This window comes from Hesperophylax consimilis, chromosome 7 (genome assembly GCF_061612785.1).
Source record: "Hesperophylax consimilis isolate HC1 chromosome 7, BYU_Hcon_1.0, whole genome shotgun sequence".
Taxonomy (NCBI): domain Eukaryota; kingdom Metazoa; phylum Arthropoda; class Insecta; order Trichoptera; family Limnephilidae; genus Hesperophylax; species Hesperophylax consimilis.
Genome location: NC_142842.1, coordinates 36,115,378 through 36,141,442, shown reverse-complemented (window position 1 = coordinate 36,141,442; position 26,065 = coordinate 36,115,378). Strand labels below are relative to the sequence as shown.

The 26,065-nt window shown below is 38.9% G+C and overlaps 1 protein-coding gene across 1 annotated transcript in view; it reads right to left on the bottom strand.

The window, feature by feature from the left end:
- Positions 1-26,065, bottom strand: part of unc-13-4A (BAI1 associated protein 3) — a 321,552-nt gene that overhangs the window by 275,882 nt on the left and 19,605 nt on the right. The window contains exon 2 of the mRNA XM_089633990.1: positions 1,882-2,149. Within this exon, the coding sequence (XP_089490116.1) occupies positions 1,882-2,149 (268 nt within the window). The remainder of the gene's footprint in view (positions 1-1,881; positions 2,150-26,065) is intronic.

Genomic DNA, 26,065 nt, shown 5'->3' with positions numbered 1-26,065 from the left:
TTAGCATTTTTAAATATTAAAATTTAGAACGCAAACATTAAAAATAGGTTAAAAATGACTCACGTCATGTTTTTAGGTGAAAATGGTACTAAAATCACAGATTATGTAAACAAAAATATTTATTCTATTGTATATATGTGTAATAAACACTTTTATCACCTCATTTTTTTATCATTTCATATAAAAATATTTTATAAAAATTTAATATGTGAAGCGCGCGGCGCTACCGGCAGACATTTTGCGCGGGTAAAAATGTTGTGTCAATTATGCGACTGTCAGCAGATTCCTGTTTTGTATTTCCATAGACAACTTGGTAGTGATGTGTAGCTTGATCTATAATCGACCTTTTAGTTTTTGTTTGAGGGATGTAACTAAAATAATAACGGAGTAAGAACGATTTCTATGGAGAGACACGCGTTGACGTGTAAACACGCTTATTATACTTGACTGCTATCGTTATTTTATCGTGTATATCTGCTTACGTTGCTGACCGGTTAAAATCATTATATAAAGTCATGGAAAGTGATGAAACAAAAACTTTATTAACGGGGTTAAGTAGGTTAGGTTAGGTTAAAAAAAAATTTTTTTTCATTGTTTCTAATGACTTTATTTCACTTTTTAAAAGTGTGTTGAATTGTCACTGTGTTGAGTTATCATGGAACCGTACTAAGTAAGTTGCTATTAAAAAGTATTTGAATAATTATATCAAAAAGCAATTGTTAATTTTTATGTAGACGTACACTAAAATAGACTTGGAATTATTTGCTTTTATTTTCTATTGTGATATTACGTGAACATCATTAAAACATTTTCATAACGTGAAATAAGTACCATTCGTCTGAAAATATAATGACCAAGGCGGCCGACTCTAGTCTTTGATATCGCAGTTAGCATTTATTGGAATTTTCCCGAATATTTGCCATCATTATGATCGTTTATGGCAATGCATCATTATTTTTGAAAGACATAACTATTATTCGTTATCCAAAAAATCGTTTTTGGACTGACAAAAGGCACGAAATGACGATAAGAAACGAAATTCTATTTCTAACATTAAATATATTGTCTCAATGTTTGACATCCATAGAACACACTAGATATTTATTTCGAACGAAGGGTTATGTTATATATCAGTCTAGGGACTATGTCTTAGATCTGGAAGCCTCGAGTTAAGGATAAGGCAACTCTCTGATTATGTCCAGAGATACGATTTTGATTTTCCTTAAGAATAAGGATTTGTCCTTATTCGATGTCATCCGGAGAACTGGAATTGCAGGAAGAAAAGTAATTAATTTAAAAGTTTAAAACAATTATGATTATCCGTAGTTAGCAGAAAAGTGGTTAATTTTAATATTGTTAATTCTGAATTTTTGTAAATGAGATCTACAAAAATGACGTCTAATTATTAGGGTTTGAATAAAATTTATTCCAATAAAAATAGAATTAATCTCTAAATAGTATAAAATAAAGTCTCTCTCCGAGTTTGTCTGTTTGTGCGCTTAGTTCTTATAAACTACGCAATGGATTTTGATAGGGTTTTCACTATCATTTAGATAATTTTTTTAGGAAGGTTTATTTACACTATATTTTGACTGGCCTAAAACAGGATCCATTCCTAGTTGGCTAGTTAAAGTTTCCGCATATGTTTTATTGTATAATTTTATTATTATATTTGTCGAAAGTAGAGATAAGTCGATGTTTTGTAATGAAGTTGCAAAAAGATAATTTTCGGGCGCTTACATTGCTTACGCTGGCTAAACCTTATGAGACACATCAAAATAATGTACTACGGAATTGTATATCTTAAAAAAGCCTACAAAAAAGTATGCGATGGTATACGTCTCTACCAAGGATAACACTCTAGTATAATATAACACTCACCCCGAAGTGGCATGCTGATCCACCTCCGGCCAAGACAGCCGGCGGCGACAGAAGGCGAGCGGGGGACGGTGCTGTGGCGTAGCGGCGGCCGGTTCGGCCAGCAGCGCGTCCTCGGTGCTGGGAGCGGCGGACAACACGCCCGCGCGGTTGGGCCGTCTCAGCGAGCCCCCGCGCGGGGGGCGGATAGCGGGCGGCGCGAGGCACTCGAGCGTGCGACGACGGCCTCCCAGCGCGGTGGCTCCGGGCGAGGGGACCACTTTGGGGAAACCTGTGAACAATTGTAATAATAATTTCAATATATATATTTCAGTTTTAAAGAGACAGTACGAACACAGTGTGCAATATAGTTGTGAATGATGAATACTTGGAGCAGGTAGATGGATTTGTGTATTTGGGAAGTATGTTTACCAGAGATGGGGAGACTGATAGAGATATTGATACAAGGGTAAATGCAAGTAACTCCATCAATGGAGGACTAAACGCGGTTGGAGCTAACATAAAACAGTCCAAAGAAAAGAAGCTAGCAGTACACGATAGAGTGCTGGTACCTACCCTAATGTATGGCAGTGTGGCGTGGAAGTGGCAGAGGAAGGATGAAAGTAGACTGATGAGATCCCTGTAATGTGGATATCCTGAAATATGGATACGCGCAAAGAATGCAAGGCTGATGTAAGAGTAATGAGTAAGATTAACAAAGGGATGCTTAGATGGTTTTGGGATGTAGAGCGAATGTATGAATTCTAATGAGGCAAGCAGTATGTGCCAAGAAAGAGTTGTTTGCCTATCCCTGCATGAAAATGGCGTGATGTTAGTTAGTTAGTCATGTAATTTCATCAGATGAATTTGTAACTAGTAAAATTTTCTCCATTCGTTTTTTTAAACCATGTTTAATTTTTTCGTCTATTTTTAGTACTAGTGATGTTCGCCCGCATGATTTCATCCTGTGACCGCTTAACTCAGGGTTCTATGTAAAGGATACGTTAGGTACCTATCTAGGAATGCCTACGAACTATTTTCTATCAACAAAGAGATTTCCATCTTGTAGCTTCTAAACATTTACTTATCTGTCATATTATTGAAGGCCTATGTGGTCGAGGGTTTAAATGCTAGAGTCAAAGTTAACTTAATCTAGGGATTGCGGGTTCGTATCCGTATTTGCCATTTCACATAAAATTAATATGAATTAAATCTAATTTATATTTACGTTCTGCAGTGATATATACCCTAAGGAGCGCCCAAGAGAAAGAACACAACTTAGATTCTAAACTTTACTTGAAATGGATTTTGCCGTGTTTTGGTGATCAGTTCCAAAGAGCCTGGTACTTCCTCTTCCCACCTTCTTCCCTCTCTCTCTCCCTTCAACCTCACAGCATATCCAATATAGGATGCCATAGTCCTACTGACTGCTGACAGTGGGACTCTTGTGCGATGTTTGGTCTGACTGAGGACTGAACTTTTCTCGCAAGGACTGGAGTGAACCGTGCTAAAAATTGCGTCAAATACCGACGACATTTATTTTGTACATTATCTGCTGTAATTTCTTCTCATTTCAGAGAAATGATTATAGAATGTATTGTCATCAACAAAGACTAGCTTGATCGAACATCGGGAGGTAGATTAATTTCCTAATCCAAGATTCCATTTTATTCATTCATTCGTTTAATTCGTTCAGGCGTGGTCGAGGGGTTAGAATCTCGACTAGCAATCCGGAGGTCGCGGGTTCAAATACGTATGGGCGTGCATAAGTAAATTTTGTTTAATTTATTTGAATTATTTCACAATTTATTAATTAAAAATAATGTATACAATATTTTCGGCATTATACAGAGAGGGAGATGCTATCAGTATCGCCCTAGTATAAGACCACCATTCAGAATTGAAACGTTGTTTGAAATGGCTATTGCCGTGTTTAGTGACCAGATCTGAATAGCCAGGTACTTTATCAACTTCCACCTTACCCATCTCCTTCGTCTCCCTTGATCCAGACCATCTTTAGACCACTTGACACGTGGCAAGTGGTCTAAAGATGATCAACCCTCTTGGCCGTCTTCCGAAAATCGTTATTTATAATGTTCCTAAATGTGAACAATCTGCCGACCAGGAGCTTTTCTCCGAGATCTACGCAAGTAATTTATCTGGCCAGACTTCTTTGTCTTTGGAGGATCACCTTCGGACCATGCGACGAGTTTCGCTCTTCGGAAAACGGGACATCCCCACCATGAATATGGTGGTGACCTGTCATCCAGCTGCTCGAAAGGTCTTACTAGATAGCGGAATGTGCTTCCTTGGGTGGAATGCCTGTCGCACTCGCGATTATACAGGCGCGACCAGATGCTTTAAGTGTCAACAGTATGGTCATATTAGTAAGTCCTGCTCTCAGGAGAAAGAAACTTGTCGCCACTGCGCCGCTGTGGGACACAAACATGAGGATTGCCCCAAGAAGGCACTTCCCGCTGTCTGTGCCACTTGCACCCGTTTTAGGAAGACTGCTGATCATCCTACTGGGAATAGAGACTGTCCTGCACAGCTTGCAGCCATCAATGCACAAGTTAGAATGACAGATTATGGCTCCTGCTAATCTCCTCTCCCTAGGTCAGATTAACTTGCAGCGATCCCGGATGGCCACCCTGGACGCGCAGCGGGTCATGTCTGACCTCAACATTGACATCTTGCTTATTCAGGAGCAGTACACCTGGGAAGGTAAAACACCAATTGAATTTCCGGGAGCGGTACTCGAAGTCGGCTCATCGCCGGGGGCGGGTGTTCTGGTCAATACATCATTGATCAGCCCCCTCCTTCTGGCAGGGCTGTCTAATGAGTACCAAACCTGTGTATGTATTAAATTTGCTGACACTGAGATCTATCTGATCTCAGTCTATTTTAAATGGGGGAATCCGGTAGAACCACATATCCTGAGTCTGACGCGCGCCCTAAACGCGCTTAAAGGTCGTAACGTAGTTATCGGAGGGGACTTTAACGCTCGCTCTCCTCTTTGGTTTGACAATAATAAAAACCATTCAGAACGATCACGGACTGACGCCGTTGAAGACCTTATTGCTGCGCAAGGCCTTTGTATCGTTAACGAACAGAGTTCGTTCTTTACCTTTTCAAACACAATGGGAGAGAGCAACATTGATCTAACTCTTTGCTCTGGATCAGTTGCGGCCAGGATATCTAAATGGAGGGTCCATGAATGCGCAATAGTCTCGGATCATAGATTAATCACATTTACAATAGGTGTTAAGAAAACTGAAACTCCGAGATCCTCCTGGAATTTCAACACCTCTAGGGCGAATTGGGATAACTTTGGGGAGGCGCTACGAGATACATTAAGGGATTTTCATCACGTAGCAGCTAGTGATCCGGACAATTTGGGGAACTTTTTCAATTCTGCCGTTGTATCTGCGGCTGATTCCTCTCTGGGCAGATCAAACCCAAAGACGAAAATTAGAACGCCGTGGTGGTCACCTGAGCTGACTTCGCTAAAGGGGGCCTATAAAGGAGCCTATAGGGCCTTGGGACTGTCCAGGAGGGGATGCTGTACGGAGGAGGAGACAGCTACCCTTCAGGCAGCTCTCAGGAGATCCAGGGCAACTTTCAAACAGGCGGTTCTCCTTGCGAAACGAGCTGCTTGGCATGACTGGGTTAATAATGTGGGAAACGCCAACCCGTGGGAAATCCACAGCGCAATTGAAAAATCCGGGAAAGGATCGGATCGGTTTTTGTCTAGTCTCATTGGGATCACAGAAGGTAGGAATGCTGAGACGATAGATGTGGCCTCTACTCTCAATACACTTTTGGGCAAGTTAGTTCCTGTAGAATCAGTAATTGGGGAAAGTGACCACCATAAACAGGTTAGACTCCTGGCACGGCTTCCACCTAGAGACCTCGCCCAAGAGGATAGAGTCATTCCAGTCACTAGAGCAGAAATCGACCTAATAATTAAGGGTTTGGGTCCTAAGAAGGCACCAGGGCATGACAGACTTAATGGCGTGATAGCGAAGCAAGTCTGGATCCACGCTAGGGAGGAGCTCTTCCAAGTGATGGAAACGTGTTTGAGAAGAGGAATTTTCCCTTCTGAATGGAAGAGAGGCGTGCTCAGGGTCATACCAAAGGGGAATGGTAAGCCACTAACTGATGTCAAGGCCTATCGGCCCATCACCTTACTTCCAGTGCTTGGCAAGATCCTGGAAAAACTTATCCGGCATAGGCTACAACAATCACTCTCCCCGTCTAGTGATCTCCAATTTGGCTTCGTCTCCGGTAGATCCACCGTGCACGCCATTTCGTTTGCGCTTAACTGGGTGAAGGTTTGTACAAAGAGGTATGTAGTTGCAATCTTCCTCGATATTACTGGTGCCTTCGACTACGCATGGTGGGACATGATACGTATCAAGGTAAAAAATAGGAACTGCCCAAAAACCCTATTTAAATCAGTAGACAACTATTTATCGGGCCGAACTGTCATTATTTCTCATGGTGACACTGTTATTGAACGCGAGACCGATATGGGGTGTCCTCAAGGCTCCGTCCTAGCTCCTAAATTTTGGAATATAACCTTCGATGACTCCTCTAGGTTACCCTTACCTGAAGGATGTATCATGATCGACTATGCGGATGATAAAATGTATCTTGTCTCTGGGGACAGTAGAAGAGAAGTCGAATGTAAGGCTGGTGAAGGTTTGGACACCCTCCTTAAATGGGGGGAGAGGAATAAAATGACCTTCGCTCCCCAGAAGACTATGGGCCTCCTGATGAAGGGTTCTTTCAATAAGACAAGAAACCCTACCATCCGTATGGGAGACACTAATATCAAATTTGTGGATAACGTTAAATATTTAGGTGTCACTCTAGATCGATCGTCCTCCTTTCTGGCTCATGTCAAAGATGTATCCTGCAGGGCTCAGTCGCTGTTTCTGAAGCTTCGAAGAATCTCCACGGCAGAGTGGGGACTTCGCAGACCGGCTTTGCACGCTCTCTACAAGGGGGTATATGTTGCGCAAGTCGCATATGCCGCCTCTGTTTGGGAGCATCGCCTGGATAACTGTTTAATACTTCTTGCTCTCACTAGGGGTCAGCGCACTCCCCTGCTGGCACTTCTTCTTCTTTCGTATGGTGGGGGGTCAGAGGGGGACATCTAGATCTGCGAGCCATTTTAGGGCCTCAGGCGTCGCCATGTGGACCTCATCAATCCCGCCGGGGAATGAATGGAGCGGGCATTCGTTGACCACATGTTCGGTAGTCTGCACCGCACCACATTCACATATCGCCGACTCTTTAAGGCCCCATCTGTGCATCATGTGGGCACAGCGGCTATGGGAGCACCTTAACCTATTGATGGCGGACCAGGTTTTGCGAGGCAGTGAGAACCCAGGCTGTCTCTCGGTGGGGTCCTGTATGAGATGGGCATTTCCCACGTTGGCCGTTTGCCACTCAAGTTTCCACCTATCTTCTGGGGTGAGAGGTAGTCGGAGGAGCCTCTCTCCTTCCGCCCAGAAGGGCTTTCGGGACTTCAAGCGGCATGCCGGGTGGGAGACGACATCTTCGTGTAGAGGTATTGCGCTTTTTTGCAGCGCCTTCTTGTATTCCCTCAGTGTTGCAATTTCTCGCCTGATGTTTGGCGGGGTTATGTTTGCAAGTACGGGGAGCCAAGGGAGAGGAGTAGATTTTAAAGTCCCGCTGATGGTTCGCATTGTGGCATTAAGCTGAACGTCTACCATGGAAGTGTGGGCGCTTCTAGCCCATACTGGAGCACAGTATTCAGCCGTTGAGAAAACCAGGGCAATGGATGCTGTTCTGAGCGTGTTGGCGTCGCATCCCCAGCTAGTTCCAGCTAGCTTATTAACTAAGTTAAGCCTTGTCCTGGTTTTTTTACCCACTGTTTCCATGTGTTGCCGGTAGTTCAAGCTCCTGTCCAAAGTAACTCCGAGATAGCGGGGGTGGGGGTCATGGTAAATATTTTTTCCATCAAACTGAACACAGAGTTTGGCATCCGCTTGTGAATTGCTAAGATGAAAAGCTGTCGCAACTGTTTTCGACCCATTTGGCTTTAGTCGCCAATTGAGGAAATATTCTTCCAAAGCCTTTAGGTCAGAATTGAGGATATCTTCTGCTGCTTTAAGGGTTTTGGCTTGAGCTGTGACGGCGATGTCATCTGCGTAAGCAAATTTTCTGCCTTCAGTGTGAGGGAGGTCTCGAGTGTAGATGTTAAATAGCGATGGGGCCAGCACTGAGCCCTGGGCAAGGCCATTATTGAGGGGTATTTTTTTGCTTTTTCGCCCTCCTAGAAAAACCCTGAAGGTACGGCCAGTTAGCAGTTGCTCAATGAGTCGTACTGTGTTGCCATCCTCTATGGTGTCGTACAGTTTAACAAGGAGGCCTTTGTGCCACACCGTGTCGTAGGCCGCAGAGAGATCAATGAACGCTGCCGCAGTCTTCAGCCGTTTCTGGAAACCAGATTCAATGTGTGTTGTCAGTGCCAACACCTGATCGCAGCAGTTACGGCCTGGTCTGAAGCCAGCTTGCTCTTGTGGGACCACTTTCTCCAAAATTGGAGTAAGTCTGCGGAGCACAACTCGCTCAAGAAGTTTGTACATGGTACTTAAAAGTGAAATTGGCCGGTAGCTGTTCGGATCCTCTGCTGGCTTGTTGGGTTTGAGGATCGCAATAACTTTAGACTTTCTCCAGGTATTTGGTATTTCTCCAGTTTTGAAAATTTCAGTAAATAGTTTTGCGATCCATATTTTTGTCCGTGGTCCAGCATGTTTCAGAAAGTCTGGAAGAACTCCATCACATCCAGCTGCTTTCCCAGCTTTTGTTGAAGTGAGGGCGATATCTACATCGTCAGCTGTAACGGCGACCACAGTGTTGGGGTTCACCGGCCATTTTAGCCGCGCCGCCTTCAGAGATTTTTGGACTCCTTCCTGCTGGCACTATCTGGGGCATATCGAACCGTTGCTTCGGACGCTTTGCCAATTTTGGCTGGTATATTACCAATCGATCTAGAAATTAGGGAGGTGTTAACGAAGCAGCGATTAATCCGTGGATCCCCGGCCAACCACCTTGGTGTCGTCCTGACACCGGGTGGACCAGGAACTCTCCCAGGACTGCTCCGAACGATGAGGGACCTGTCGCTCAAAGAGTGGCAGGTCCGTTGGGATAGGTCGAGCAAGGGAAGATGGACCTTCTCCTTCTTCCCTTCAGTTAAACTCAGAATGGAAGGGGCCTTCCTCAAACTGGACCATCACGTTACGCAGCTCCTTTCAGGACATGGGGAATTCAGGGGAAGGCTTCACAGCCTTGCCCTGTCCACCCACCCCAATTGCGCTTGTGGCAATAATTACCAGTCGGCCGAGCACATTCTGTGGCACTGTGAGATTTTGAAGGATGCCAGAGACGAAATGATAGACGGTCTGAATGTCCCCATTAGACCGGTGTGGAACACCGATCTTGTTTCTAACAGTGTGAATTTCGAATGTTTGAGGAAGTTTACTAGGATCTGGGTTGAGAGATGGCCTGTGCTTAGAGTCGTTGACTAGTGTAATAATTGGGAACCCCCGGTGTACTGCTCCTGCTCCATGACTTATTATTTTACAACTCTTTCATTATTGTATATGCTATTCTGTTTTTCTTATTTTATTATTCTTATCTTATTTCTTTTTTTTTACTGTACCAGCTGTTGCAGATGATTTCCATTCGTTTATATTTTGTTTTTTTTTTTTTTTTAATTAACTTGTCTTGTACTTTTTAATTCTTATTTTCTGTTTTCTTTTCATATGTTTCTTTTTCCCTGTCTAAGGTTAACACACTGTTTTTCTTTTTACAGACACTGTAAGCACTCTTATATATCTGCGTTTACTAATTATCTCTCTTACTTTACTTTGTTATCTTATTCAATACTTACTGTCCTCTTTACAGACCATGCAGATCTTATTTTTACACCTTTACTTTTGTTTTTACTTATTTACCGTTGCCCTTATGTGGCACTTTTTGGATTGATTATTGTTTTTCATTTTTCCTCTTATTTTCTCTTCTTTTTACATGTATTTTTTCCGGTTCTCTTTTCTTTTTTTTTTAGTAACAGCAACGAGTTTACAGGCGAGAACTGAACTCCGTTGTCTGTTTTGTTTTGTTTATTTTCCCCATTAGGGGTTGGATAACGGGCCTCGTCCCCGCATGCACGACTGGAGCTTCTTATTATTCTTTCTTACTGGGGGACTCCGCCAATCACCTGCGCCACCCCTGATGAGCGTTGGTGGTCAGAGGGGTGACTGTGCGGGCTGGGGTAACCTCCACCCTGCCTCCGACCTCCTGACGCTTCTTTCCCCTAGGTTCTTTAGGGTTTTATCCCTCTTTTTCCAATACTTATCTTCAGGGCACCACCGGGTGGTCGGCTAAGGGGTGTGGAAGTCCTGACCTGCACCAGTCGCCCCAACCACCACCAATTTCTCAACAGGACTGCCAGTCGTGGCTCGGCGAAACTCCCCCTTCACTCTATTGTTTATTTTACTTTTATGTGTTTACAGGTACTGGAGTGTGGGTCCCCTCCACCAACTATCTGCCTGACACTTAATCTTGATTTTTTGTTGTTTATTTTTCTGTGTTGTCCTTAGTTTAGTACTTGTAAGCGCTTGCATACCGCTTCATAACACCGTATGCGGGGACTTTGAAGGCCTAGCTTCATTTATATAAATTGTAGAGACTTTTATTCAAAAAAATTAGATTCATGCGAGAGCTCCGAAGGGGTGACCATAAGTCACCTATACCGGGGTGGGACAGGGTGGGTGTACCTTCAAAGACCATTGGGAGCATTTGGGACGCTTGTGCGGTTTCACATTAAAAAAAGAATAAAAAAGGGAAGAAAATTGAAAATCTTACTAAATAATTGTCACACTTTTCTTATGTTAAATTATAAAACTAATTAACTAAACTACTTGGTGGTTCTTGTTTCAACTGTAGGTATAGCATTACTATGAGGATAACATAGCATTTTAAATCAAGTAAAATTATTTTACTATCCACACAAAGTTTATATATACATGATAATCCCTGCTGCATTGATGCTGACAACCTAGAGGCTGATGAATTCCTCCTGGCTACCGACTAAACCAGCCACAGATGCTGACAACCTAAAGGCTGATGAATACCTTCTGGCTACCAACTGAACTTCCCACTGCCGATGATCACCTAAAGGCTGGCCAATACCTGCTGCATTGATGCTGACAACCTAGAGGCCGGCCAATTCTTCCTGGCTACCGAATAAATTAGCCATTGATGCTGAAGCCTAGAGGCTGGCCGATTCCTGCTGGTTACCAATTGAAATGGCCACTGCTCCAGCAGTCGCCTACGCCAATTGCTGTATCGGATGGCGCGATAATGCACAATGTGCTCCAATCTGAAATTATCGCTGAAAGAATTCCGGCTGTTCCAGTTTTCTATCTGTGTTTTAAATCCCAGTAGGAAGTACCTATAATCTACACTCCTTTGTACGTTCTGTATACCAGTACAATACTTGTAATTAAAATTTGAATTCTGATTCGATTCGTCTTTCTTTTATGATGTTTTGGATAGAACACCTCATGGTGTTTTATTTAAATCATTACCCAGGTTGAGGACTGATGTGTGCCAGTGCTTATTATTTACAGTCTTTTCTTGTGCTGGCAAACACGTCCCGTACAACACCAATCACATAGAAAATATAAATAAATCATGTTATTTGAGACCATTACGTTTTGTAAACGTCTCGTCATAAAAATCAGTATTTTGTTATAACTTTCTTGCAATCTGCATAACCGAGTGTTATCTCTGATTTTGACAAGTTAAACCACAAACATCACACATACTATAAATGTATTTATGAAGATTTCCTTAAGAGAGTCCCACTGGTCACAATCAGTCATTCGTTTGATAACCCGGCAAAGTTTTGTTGTGTCATATTGTATGGAAAGTTATTTTTTCATATTTTGTAATTTTCTACAGCTAATCAAAAATAAAACCAAATTAATGATTTCCTCCAAGATGTTACCTCTCATTGAAAAATAAATTACATTTACAACAGAACAAAAACGAAAACACTACGATACTTTATAAACATATAATGATAAAACAGTATATAAAACGAAATTAAATTTGCTAATCTTAGAAGCTGAAATTAATCTACTTATGAAGTTGTTCATTTTTGTTATCATATTATTGTGATTATTTCAGTGTCTATTCAAGAAATAATATTCTTTACAATTTTTTTTTGCATTGATCCAGTTTGAACAGCACAGAAGAGCGTGTGGAGCGCGCAGGTACATTAAAGTGAATCTCTAGCGTCTCCTGGCATTGAAAATTATTATGAACTACTTAAAAAATAAATTTATTTGAAGCCTTCGTACACCCAATAAATAAAATTAAATGTTTCCGACGAAATAATAATTAGAAGAAGGTTACATTAAAGATAGGTACAGAAAATTTGCCGCACAAAATTTTAATGACTGATCTTCACTGAGGTCACTGATAAAAAGGTGATTTCAGGGAATTCAGAAAATGGTAAGCACAATGAAGTAGTAACTCGAATAAAGTTGTCGAAGGAAGCAAAACTAATATTTACCAACGGAGTTCTGATACAAACCCTGTTGCACAGTTCTGAGGCATGGAACTTGCGACAAAGAATGAAAGGAAACCGAACCTAAAGTATGATCTTTTCTTAAGGTGTATTGTATTTGCATTTATCTAATTTATCTGAAAGGAAACAAATATTTGATATCCTATTAGTTTTTAAAACGGTTAATTCAAGGTTTGACTGCCCTGACGCCAAAAGTTTAAAATCATTTTCGAGGGAATTCAATAGTAATAATGAGTTTGCTAAGAGTCTGGATATCGTGTGCAAGTAATTAAAAAAATAACAATTAATTCATTAAAAAACATATAAAGTATATTTGAGACATCATTTAGAGTGGTAAAGACTATCAATATCGCCCTGATGAATGACTACCTTTCACAATCAAAATATTGCTTGAAATGGCTTTAGTCATATTTAGCGACTGGATCTGAAAAGCCAGTTACTTGTTTTTCCTTATCTTGCCCATCTCCTTCCCCTCCCTACTACTTTTAGCCTCATACCTAACCCCCAATTGGGGATGCCACGATCTCACTGGTCGGGAGCAGTTGGGACTCTCACTTTTATTTAATTTAATTAGCGTTTTAAACAGTCCTCATATGTTCATATTTAACAGTGTTAGAAAGGTTATATCATTGTATTATATTATATCAGATCACAGACCAAAATAAAATAAAAAAGATAATATCTGATAAAATGCATCTATGTACATAATGCAACAAAAAAGTGTTTTTTTTTAAATGAAATACCACCTCCTCTGTGCGGTAGGTACTCACATAAAAATAGAAAGTATATGGCATAATGAACGAACTCACTTACGGTAAGAATTAAGGTAAATTATCTGGAAACAATAAAATACTCATATACAAGACCACTATCCGAATCATTTTTTTCAAACGTTGCATCTATTTGGGAAAGCGCCGCAAAATCAAACATAAATCCCTTACAAACCCTTAAAAACGAGGTCATTCGACTAATATTTCATGCTTCTGCCGGATTACCCAGCCATGAAAACCCAACGACAAATTCGTTTTCTAGCTATGATGCGAATTCTACATTTAAATATAAAAGACGGAAAACGGTCCTCTGGGAAAAGTAACTTCTGCAGCATCTCTGCACTTAGTTTTTAATACATATTTCCCATTTCCACAATTTCAATAAAATATCCAAAACGCAAAGTAAAATAAAAAAAAAATATATTTCTCCTATTCGTAAACGGAGATACTTACAAGAGACTCAAGTTTTGTGCGTGTAGCATTCGCGTAGCTAGTGAATTCCGCCATACTATTTTGCTAACGTTGCGCTAACTCCTTCTTTAGCCGACGTTTCGGACAGCGTTGCAGTGTCCGTCATCAGGGCAGATCCGGTAGATCCGAAGATGTGTAAATTTTGGTTGTCGAGTTTGTGCTTATTTGTTTGTGGCCTGGGCCCGTCCAAGTGCGAAATGCCAACGGAAGTGAATACCAAGATCCGGTAATTGACGGCTACACCAAAGCTAAACGCAAATAACATGTCTAAGTATACTCCAATACCATATAATAATACAATATAAAACCATTGTATTTATACCTTGATACTGGGTACATCTATTTTAAACCGCTGTCAATCGGTTTTCTAATTCTAGAATTCGCCCCAAGATGTCGCCACTTTCGTTGGCATTTCGCACTTGGACGGGCCCCAGGCTAACATAAATACTGTGCTTTCAGAATTCACCACAAGATGTCGCCACTTCCGTTGGCATTTCGCACTTGGACGGGCCCAGGCCACTAACAAATAAGCACAAACTCGACAACCAAAATTTACACATCTTCGGATCTACCGGATCTGCCCTGATGATGGACACTGCAACGCTGTCCGAAACGTCGGCTAAAGAAGGAGTTAGCGCAACACGGCATAACACCCCCAAAACAAACAACAAAAATGCTTTTGGCCGTGAGAATCTAAAAACTTACCTATTTTGCCAACGTTCGTACACAACGCGATGGGTCTGCAACGGTTTTGACCTCAGTTGAAAGCTATTGACAGTGCTGGTGGCACACTACGCTAGTTGTACCGAACATGAACAATTACTTTATTGCATTTAATTTTAATTGCGACTAAAGTTAAACACCTGCAAGTTTGATGACCCCTTTTTCCCAATCATAATATTTACCAGTTGAAAATATACCAATCTGTTACCAGGCGGCAAAAAGTCTGAATTTAACATGAAACAGTTCGATAACCTTATTTTCTAAAACGAAATTAAAATATCGACAAAACCAGTCGCCGGAAGAAAAATTATTGGCACCTAAAAACACCCGCGTCTGGAACGTAAACAAGCTGTGGTGATGATATTGACGTCACAAGAAGGTTTGCTAGAGAAATTATAAATAGCTAAAAAAAAACACAATATGGGTCATTACAATTTCAAAAATTAACACGAGTGGACGGAACACCTCCAGTTAAAACGCGATATGTTAGTTATAATTTTAAAAAAATATAAATTCCTGAGTGTCAACTGAAATCTGTTGTCGCTTCTGTTCCTCCATTACGGCACAATCATTTTAAAGATTACAACTATTTGCAACGAGCTGTTTACGGCCGGCACTCTATCAGCTGAGCCAGACGCACCTGTCATCATTACAATAATGGGGCGTCTCCGTGTGCCGGCTCTTATAATCAAATGACCATGCCGCCGCTGAATTCCTGCTGGCTACCGACTGAACTACCCACTGCCGCTGATCACCTAGAGTCTGGCCAATCCCTGCTGCATTGATGCTGACAACCTAGAGGCTGATGAATTCCTCCTGGATACCGACTGAACCGGCCACAGATGCTGACAACCTAAAGGCTGACGAATACCTGCTGGCTACCGACTGAATTTCTCACTGCCGCTGATCGCCTAGAGGCTGGCCAATACCTGCTGCATTGATGCTGACAACCTATAGGCCGGCCAATTGTTCCTGGCTACCGACTGAATTAGCCATTGATGCTGAAAACCTAGAAGCCGGCCAATTCTTCCTGGCCACCAACTGAATTAGCCATTGATGCTGAAAACCTAAGAGCCGGCCAATTCTTCCTGGCTACCGACTGAATTAGCCATTGATGCTGAAAACCTAGAGGCTGGCCAATTCTTCCTGGCTACCGACTGAATTAGCCATTGATGCTGACAAACTAGAGACCAGCCAATTCTTCCTGGCTACCAACTGAATTAGTCATTGATGATGAAAACCTAGAGGCCGGCCAATTCTTCCTGGCTACCGACTGAATTAGCCTTTGATGCTGAAGCCTAGAGGCTGGCCGATTCCTGCTGGGCACCAATTGAACTGTCCACTGCTCCAGCAGTCGCCTACGCAATTTGCTGTATCGTATAGCGCGATGATGCAGAATGTGCTCCAATCTGAAATTATCGCTGAAAGAATTTCGATTGTCTCAGTTTTCTATCTGTGTTTTAAATCCCAGTTGTATTGAAATACAAATAACTATTTCTTGTGAATTGGGTTGGCTGTAAAAAATAGGAAGTACCTATAAGCTACACCCCTTTGTACGTTCTGTATACCAGTACAATACTTATAATTAAAATGTGAATTTTGATTTGAATCGTCTTTCTTTTATGATGGTTTCGATAGAACACCTCACGGTGTTTTACTTAAATCATTACCCAGGTTGAGGACTGATGTGTGCCGGTGCTTATTATTTACAGTCTTTTATTGTGCAGGCAAACACGTCCCGTACAAAATCATTAAAATTATTAATTAATATCAACCCAATTTACAGTCAACAAACATGATTCTGTTGAAATTATTATACATTAAGATGAGGAAAACATGATATAACACGTGTTTATAACATGTGTCAATGATTAGTTAATGTGTAACACCCATTCAACAACCTACAGTCCACCTCGGAACAGGAATACCTATTGAAGAGGACTGTACATAAACTACTTTAATTTATATGTTTAAAATCGTCATTAAGAGAAAGCTACAAGCCAAAAATGTGTATATTCTTGGTATACCATATATCGTAGGTAATAGGCATTAAAATCGCTTGACGAACGGAGTCTAGAAACGTTCGATTTAAAACAAAAAACTGGTTTTTACTTATTTTGTAAATAATTTTATAAGAAAGCAAAAAAGTTAATGAAGTGAAACTGCCACAGATAATTTCGGCTATAATACTGTACTTTTTAAAAGTTGTTTCCTTTATGCGTTCATACATTTCTATGGAAAAATATTTTTTATAGTAGTTTGCATTTATATTTTTTGTTGAGTAATTTATTTATTTATTTGTATTCTACTCAAGCAAAGCGATAGGAAAAACTTCATTTTAACTAAAACATATTTTTTTTGGTTTTCATAATGTACACCAATTTGTTATAAAGATTAATCAAGATAGTGATTTGTCATTAAGCTTCGCCTTAATAAAACAATTTTTTTTTTAAATGTGGAAAATAACGAACCACAACTTAATACATTGTTAAGAAGCCTCACTCGAAAAATAAAAGTTCCCCTATATAACGTGCAAACCTTAATATTTAGTTTGAGTGGGGGAGCGTGTTAGCCAGCGGGAAACAAGTGGACCAATCTGCCAGCACTGGCTAGAGTAATAATGGAGAGTTATCCACAAAAACAACGAAGGAGGTCACTCTGCTGAAACTAATCGACGGCCGGAGATTGCCTGCGTTTTGAGAGCACTGGGCTGAGTCGGCTTTACTTAGGGTGGGAACAATACAGGGATTTGTAAAAATATTTTTAAAAACAAATTTACAATGCAGCAGAGTAATTTTATGATCTCCGAATACTGCAAACGATTACAAAGTTTCGGATCAGAATACGCAATGTGATAATTTATTTATTTATTGATTATAAACGCCCCGATGGGCTTTTACGTGATATATATTTTAGAAGCTTTACTGCATAATGCAGTAACAACAGAAGTTTTTTGTAATTATTACATAATAACAACTACAAAAAAATAACGAAGAACTTAAAAAATGAGTATGGTATATATAATTTTTCAGTTTTATGTACATAATACATGGTACATATAATTTTCCAGTTAAGGCTGGCCGCATACATACGTTTTCCGTATTCCGTAGTCGGAATTCCGTGAGACTAGCGCAAACGTTCGTTTTTCTTCATTCGGAATGTATAAACGTCAGTACCAGTGTTGCCAACAAGGGCGATACATCGCCATTTAGGCTACTCAGAGCGAAAATCGGCGCCGAAAAAATCTAAAAGGCGACTGGTCGCCAATTAAGCTACTTCAAAAACATCAATTTTAAACATGCCCCGAAATTCTCTAGCCACCCCCCCCCCATGAAATTTATTTTTCTGGGGACAAATTTTATATTTTCTTGAAATTCTCTAGCCACCCTCCCCATGAATTTTTTTTTATTTTCTGGGGACAAATTTTATTTTTTTGAAATTCTCTAGCCGCCCCCCCACGAAATTTTTATTTTCACGTAAAAACATCAATTTTAAACATGTCCCACCTAACAGCAAATTCGGCTACTTTACGCTACCTTATGTATGAGAAACGGCGATATTAGGTCAAGATCCGTTGGCAACACTGTATTACGAACGGAAAGTTCCGTACGTTTGCGTCGGCACAAACAAACTGTATGCAATAGCTGCGTTCCACAACGTCATTAGGTTTTTTCCATTCGTTTTCTCCGAACGCGCCGGCTCACATTCGGAACGTGCGTAAAGAATTTGTTCCGTTCGGAACTAAAACGAACGTGTGCGGCAGTTAATGTATTTTCTACTGATTCCGTGCATTCGGATGTCCGAATACGGAAAACGAATTCGGAAATCGAATACGAAAAACGTATGTATGCGGCCAGCCTAAATGTACATAATATTGGTACATATAATTTTTAGTTGAATTCAAATATTGTTACAATATACTGTCAAATTACCCATCTGGTAACACATCTAATACTTATTTTTTTCTTTAATTTTGAAATATTTTGTTTTTGTATGTAGAATTAATTTATGTTTGTGATTACTCTTAGGTTTGATTCACTATAATGTAAATTGTTAACCTCGATACAGGCTCAGTCCTAGTGAGGTTGATTTTTATGAGAAAAAGAAGTGTTTTATGTATAGTGAGATGAAATAAATAAATAAATAAATAAATGTATGTAATACATGGTGTATATTATTTTTCAGTTAAATGTATATAATACATTATTTGTATAATTTGTCAGTTAAATGTACATAATACATGGTATAAATCATTTTTCAGTTGAATGTACATAATATAAGAAAATAAAAAAAAGAAGGGAAAAAAAACATTTCTAAAAGTGCGAATGGCATAAAAATTTATGTATAAAAAATAGTACAGGTTGATAATACGTAATTTACAATTAAATACGTAATTTACAATAAAAAATATAATCGCTCCTACGCGGTGCTCCTAAATAATAAAATAAAAACATCATTCAGGTATGCCTTATTTAATTTAATTTTTTTGGTTTTACGCCCAGCCGGGCTTTTACATGGATTTTTACAGCAAAATATACCTAGCGAGTTATCGAAAATTATGAAAAAAATTTAAAACATTGTATTACAGCTGATAAACTGAATATGAAACAATATTAATAAAACATGTAACAGTAACATAAAATAATATTTTAAAAACTAGAACAATACTACATATAAGACAAATCACTAAAACTACATTACCAACTATAATTTGTAGGATAATAATAATGGGAAACTTTAGATATAATGGAAGTATAGGAAATAAGATATTTGAGGTGAATTTGTTTCCAAGTGTATGAAGGCGAGATATATCAAAACCTTCTAGATCATAAGGCCTGGATACTGAATCAAATCAGCCTTCTAACATGTATGGGAATCTTAAAAAAAAAATTAATTAACGATAAAAATTTAAGATGTATTATTAAATAAGAATACATTGAAATAAATTAAAACATTTTTTTTGTACAATCTCATATAAGTTAGGATGCTGCTTTGAATGAGTGTCCCGGCCTTGTGATCTAGGAGGTTTTGGATATATGCGCGAGCGTGTGATGTTAGACGCGGAATTATAGTTGTTGTAGAATAACATATTTTGCCTGGTAGCTCGGTTTGGTACTTTAAAGTCGATGAGAAGCAGGAGTTCACAACAGTCTAGTTTGCTACGAATAATTTTATACACAAAACTTAAGTCATTTATTTTTCTTCTACTTTCTAGGGTTTATATTTTAAGCGTATTAAGTGAGAATGTTAAGTTTATGTGTTGAATAGGTATGTGAAGTTTTATGTTAATAAATCGTAAAGATTTGTGCTGCACGCGTTCAATATTTCTTATACGAATTAAATATAGATAGTATGGAGTTTTGAATTGGATAATTTGATCGTATGCATAATATGTTATAATTATTTTATAAGCAATAATTATTAGCCTGAAACACTCATCCACATTGAAAAATCTCCTGATAAAAGATACATGACGCCAACGGGACTTGAACCCGTGTCCTTTCGATTTCCGGTCGACAGCTCTGACCACTGAGCTATGGCGGCTTATCTCTTATCCGCGAAATAATTCAATATATACTACTAGTGTTTCATTCAATAATTACTGTGAGAGAGTTAGCACTAACAATGCCTTTCTCATATAAAATAAAGTTGGTTGTTTCAGGTGAAAAAAATGTAACAGGCAGTAATTCCGATATTTTCTGAATTGACTAATATTTTATTAGGAAATGAAATGCAATTTTAATAAATCAGCCATACTCGTTTTTTTCAGTGTACACGTGAAATAATTTACATGACTGAAATAACAAATAACATATTTTTACAGTTCTTGACTAAAATGCCTTTAAGGCCACCGTTGAAAATGTCATGAGACCTAGAAACATCATTTAGGCTGCAAGATGATGACTATACCTCTTGTCATGCTACATTTGCTGAGACAGTGGGTCCATCCTGTGGTGTGGAATATTTCGTGGGGTTACTGCCAAAAGTTGGTAACAAACAAACAAATGTCTTGGAGTAAACCCAATTTTAAAGTTTGATTTTCATAATAAAGTTAGGATTTTGGGAAATAATGTTAATGTCAATTTAAAAAAAAAGTTTTTAAAATAATATTTTTCTTGTCTATTAATTTGACGGCCTCCGTGGTCGAGGGGTGTCGACCGAAGCAAGCCGAAGGGCGCGGGTTCAAAACCCGGAGTGCGCAAATAAATTTTATTTGATTATTTGTATTATTTCACAATTTATTAATTCTAAATAATATACGGAATACTTGCGGCACGTTTCAGAGTGGAAGATACTGGTATAAGACCTCCACCTTAGCTTTAGCGGTATTTGGTGACCAGATCTTCCTCTTCCCCATCTCCTTCCAATCCCCACTACCTTCAGCCTCACAACATACCCCAGTTGGGGATGCCATAGTCTTACTGGCTCCAAGCGGTTGGGAGCAGTTAGGACTGTTGTGCAACATTCACATAAAAAGAATAAAAAAATGATTTTACAATACACCAAAAAATGTAGTTACCAACTTTTGGCAGTAACCCCACGATATATCAGTTCGTGGTGTTGACTCAGGGCGGTAGTTGTTCGGTATGAAATAATTTAAATATAGGCGAAGCTTATCGTGAAATAACTTTGTTGGATTAATCTTGACTACGAATCGGTGTTCATTATGAAGATCAGAAAATATAATTTGAATCAATTTAAGCTTTTTCAATATCACATTTTGTACATTTCAACTAAACAAGTTGACGAGCATAAAAAATCTTGTCTTAAACATTAGTTTACCAAAAAAATAATAATTAAACAAGTTATTTAAACATTGTGATGTCGCCCATGTTTGAAATTTACCTGTGTTTTGAATGACATTTTTCATTATGTGAACTTAGGATTGTGTGCAGCGAAAGTGGAACATTCTTATTGGAACTTTGAACAAATACTTGGAGCTTTAACAAGTTGCGAGTAAATAATAATACACATGAATTTTTTAAAAGCTTTCATAAATGTATATTTATGTTGTAAATGTAAAAACTCAGTTCGGCATAAATAAATATAAGAACAGGGAATAGGACGGAAGAAAAGAAAAAGGAAAGTTAGAGGATTACCATCCCTGTAAAAAGCCACACTGCTAGCGTAACTAGTGGTCTACAAATTTTCATTTCAGTCGGGTGTTTTCATCATTTAAACCTACGCAAAACTTACGTGGAGAGTTAAAAAATATATATAATTATTGAAGACAATATTAGTGATTTAACTAAAATTTGAAAGAGAAAAATCAGAAAAAGATACGGTCGCATCTTGAACTTCTTCCTTGCCGGGACGCTGATTTACCAACTGAGCTAATAGGACCCTATTTCATATATAACTGTATTATTCTTAGAGTATAACTGCAAACATTATCTTCATTTTCTTTTGCTTGGCTGTTATCTTTATGAATGATTGTAAGATTCATCTCGAACTAACTGAGTTCAAGTCCTAGATGCGACCGTATCTTTTTCAGAGTTTTCTGTTTCGAATTTTCGTTTAAAAATCGCCTTTCATCCTAGACTTGCAAAAAAGTCAATAGATGTCAAAAATTAAAATAAAAAATTATATATGTATCTACACTATCTGTATCGCATTTAGTTCCGATAATCGCTAGTAACCCTTTACAAGGTTTTGGGAAAATAGCCACCACATTATATTTTCTTCCTTGCAAACGTGCAGAAGCAATATCTTTACCACAAAATTTTACCACAATGTGCAGCTATTATAGACCATTGATATTATCAACAGTCAAAAAGTGTAAACAATGTTAAAAAATAAAACTTTGGAGTGCCAGCTGTTAATACTCTGTTATAGTTGCACATGAGAGTTTTGACGTTTAACAAGTTTCGAAAGACGTTTGTCCATAATGACTGCAAAAAATCCGGTAAATACTCGTTATTGAGTAATTTGTATTCTTTTTAGAGTTGGCGAAAGCCCATTGATATATTTTATAATGCCATTTAATTTTTAACGTCAATATAATCCTATTATAATTTAAAATAAAACCTAGAGGCTTAGAGGTTCTGTCAGTACACAAAATGAAATGCGATTTTTTTTCTTTTGGAGTTTTTTTCCGAACCAACTAATTCCGGGTCAACCAATCGAAATTGGAATGTTGCAACCATTCCTAAAAGTTCTTTTGTCTGTTGCAGGATATCGATTCATTTTGAATTCAGTAATAAATAATTATACCGGCTTACATAGGACACGTTCCTGTTCATCCACGGAAAGGAAACGCATGTCCAAATATATATATCCGGAGTAAGGGTCGATCCTGAGGGTGGGTTTATAAATACACTTGGCAGTGTTTGAAATTATTAGGTGGGTAAATAAATCAATATTGGGTGATGTATTTATCTGATTTTCTCAATTCTTGCTCTTTGGGGCTGGTTTGAAAGAATTCACAAGGAAAAAGATTTATGAAATTCGTATTTTTATTATTTTTCTTTCGTGTAGTGGAAAAGCTAACAGTGGAATTGAGACTGGATGGGATGGGTGGCATACTTTTCTAAAGAAATAGTTTATTTGGGCATTGACGGAAAGGTTCTAAATCTTCTCTGAAGCTACTTAACTGATAAGTTTTGTCTTGTTGAATTTAGAGAAATTTTGTGCGGCGTAGGAAATATATCACCTGTGGAGTACCACAAGGATTGATTCTTGGACTTTTGCCATTCTTAATTTATGGCGAAGACTTGTATTTTTAAATTTATTTTTTTGTACCATAGATAAATAATCAATTTTCAATAAAAGATTTCTTATTTTAACGTTCTTAATACGTGGGAAGAAAAGCTCTTCCCCTTGTCATGCTACGCTGTGCTAGAAATCTGTTCTGCCGTATGATATCTTGAATCGTATTGATGTTTTCCGACACATCGTTTAAGCCATAGCATTCCAAGAGGGATGGGACTATCAATAGAGTTAAGCACTATATTCATTCGATGCCGGAAGTACGTTTATAATGGTGCAAGAACCTCGGATAAGGTCCATGCATCTGCATATAGATATCGGAGGATTTTTTTCTGGTGATAAATTCTGTTCTGATGATAAACCCTATTTAATAGTTTGATGTAGCATCTAAGGAATATTTCAACTCAGCAAAGTGATAAAATGATGTTAATTATTATAGATACTGCATGACATTGAAGTTTTATAAAATATTTTAAAACATATCTCTATAAAATTTATGACGCAATATTTAAAAACAAGCTTATCATGCTTCATAGTTAGTGGCACAGCAAATTGGGAGTCTACATCCGATGTGTCTACAAGTCAAACCTTCAGTAGAATGGCGATTTTTCATCTTCGCTTCCTTACAAACGAATTTAAAATAAAATTCATTTTTTTTATTATTATTATAGGAGACGGTTGGCGTAAGGTTCCGTGAGCACTTTATTTGTGCAATATATTTTACCTCGTTCATTTAACAGTAATCTGGTCCCTTTTATAATGTTCACAAGGGTTGTGATTGGATATGTGGCTATGTCTTCTTGTTTTACAATGTGTCTTCCCAAGTATCTGAGCTTTATTCCCAACAAGATGGGACATTGTCACCAAAGGTGAATTGGAGTTTCTTCGTCCTATTCACATTTCCAGCATCTGTTGGTGTTTTCCACTTCCAAAAATTGCATGTGTTTTCTGAGATGGCAGTTTTCCGTTAGTAGTCCCACGTTCCCTCAGTGAGTTTCTGTCCATATTGAGTAGTTGTCTGGTTCGTTTATTAGTATTTTGGATTGCCTAATTCCGGTGCCCTTTCCCATTTCTTCCAGTGCTGGATTTGACCCACCTTTCAATATGTATTTTGGTGTGGCATTGCTATTTAAATCGGGTCTAATTATCACAATCAACAAAAAATAAACGTTTTATGATAACCTATTAAGCACAAAATTTTTGCGACTTCTTAAATATGATTTGTTTATATTATGTTGCTTTCCGATACCAATGGTATCCCTGACAAATAAGCTAGAAGGAACTTGGATAAGTCTTCATCCAGCAGAACGTAGACGAACCATGACCGATGAAATGATATAAACTATTCTAATTTTCAAACAGTTAAGTGATTTCAATTTACATAATATAACGTACTGTTTATGTTATTTATTAACTCTTCAGGTTTTTAAATATTTTTACCAATAAGTCCCAACGACATCGTAAATTTAACTTATGTAATGTATTGACGCCCCGGTCAGATTTGTCCTTCAGAGCCTATAATGGAATATGATGTTTGTGGCTAGTAAAGTCCTTCCGAGGCCTGAAGGGTTAAAACATATAAAATCTTGGGGATCTGATAGTGAGACAATGAAAGATAATGTTGTATGGCGTCAATGCCATTATTTTGAGTCAGTAGAATTGCGCAGTTGGGAGATGACTACGGACCGATGACGACGACAACAGGCGTAGGTGGCGATGACGGCAGTGGAGTGGTCGAGGCGGTGAGTCGATACCGCGTCGGTGGAGATCTGATTCGTGGATGTGTTCAGCACTGGTGAAGAAGTGGAGTCTTCCGGGTACTCCAGTGTGAACAAGGTAGCCGAAGGTGCGATGGAGCTGGTCGGCAGTTGTGCTGGAGATGCAGGCATGGGACGATGCCGCGGGGCCAAGAAGCAGACCGGCGAAGGTGTCGCAGGGTCTAGGCGCGTGAAGAATGCTGGCCAGGGATGATAGCCGGGGCCAGGGCGCTGATATGATCCCGAGGAGTCCATAATGATTCGCAGTCCGTAGAGATTCAGGAATAGGTAGATAAGGTCCTATAGCAGCGCGGTGAAGCAACAGCGGGGCGCGACGCGGGGGGAACTGGCAGTCGGTGGTCGGCCGCTTCAGTATGCAGCAAGCAGTACTCGTATATTGGTCACTCGAATAAAAAAAATGATAATTAAAGACTGACTGAGTACATCTCGACGCGCCTCATTATATAGCGGGTGCATCGAGAACATTTCAGACCTGTAGGTAGAAACGCCTAACGATCGCATTGCACCTAGAGTGTTCCCGCTACAATGCGTTTTATACTGGCGATCGTTCCAGAATATTCTCGTAGTATCGATACAAAACAATAAAAATATGAACAAGTGGTTAAAATTATTAAGAAACAATATCGTATAAAATATTCTCTCCAGAAATTACCACCATTCGTTAATATTGCAAAAATGTACGAAAAAAACTCCAGTTCATTGAACAAAGTAAGGACCGCGTTGTATAAATTAAAATCTCAGTAGATTGTCAGAGAAACTTTATCACTTTTATGCAACTGCTGCGAGTTGGCAAGTTATGCGCCTCAAATATTTTGAGTGATTTCGCTGTTCCTTTGAATTCAAGGTTGTTATAAATTGATCGTAGTTTTATCGTCCGATGTAGTCAACTTCGAGGCAATTTCAAATTTTAAATCCAATATTATTTTCCAGAAAAAAAAATATTTTCCATCCTTCTTTATTATACCCACTTTAAAATTAAACATGAAAACGATAATTACAAATGTACCTATATATTTTTATCAAATAAAATAAAAAAAACTTTTTAAATCTACTTGTTTCTGTTCAAAGGAGTCCGGTCAGTTTGATTTATAATCCGTTGCCATCTCCAATGCACAGACGCAATC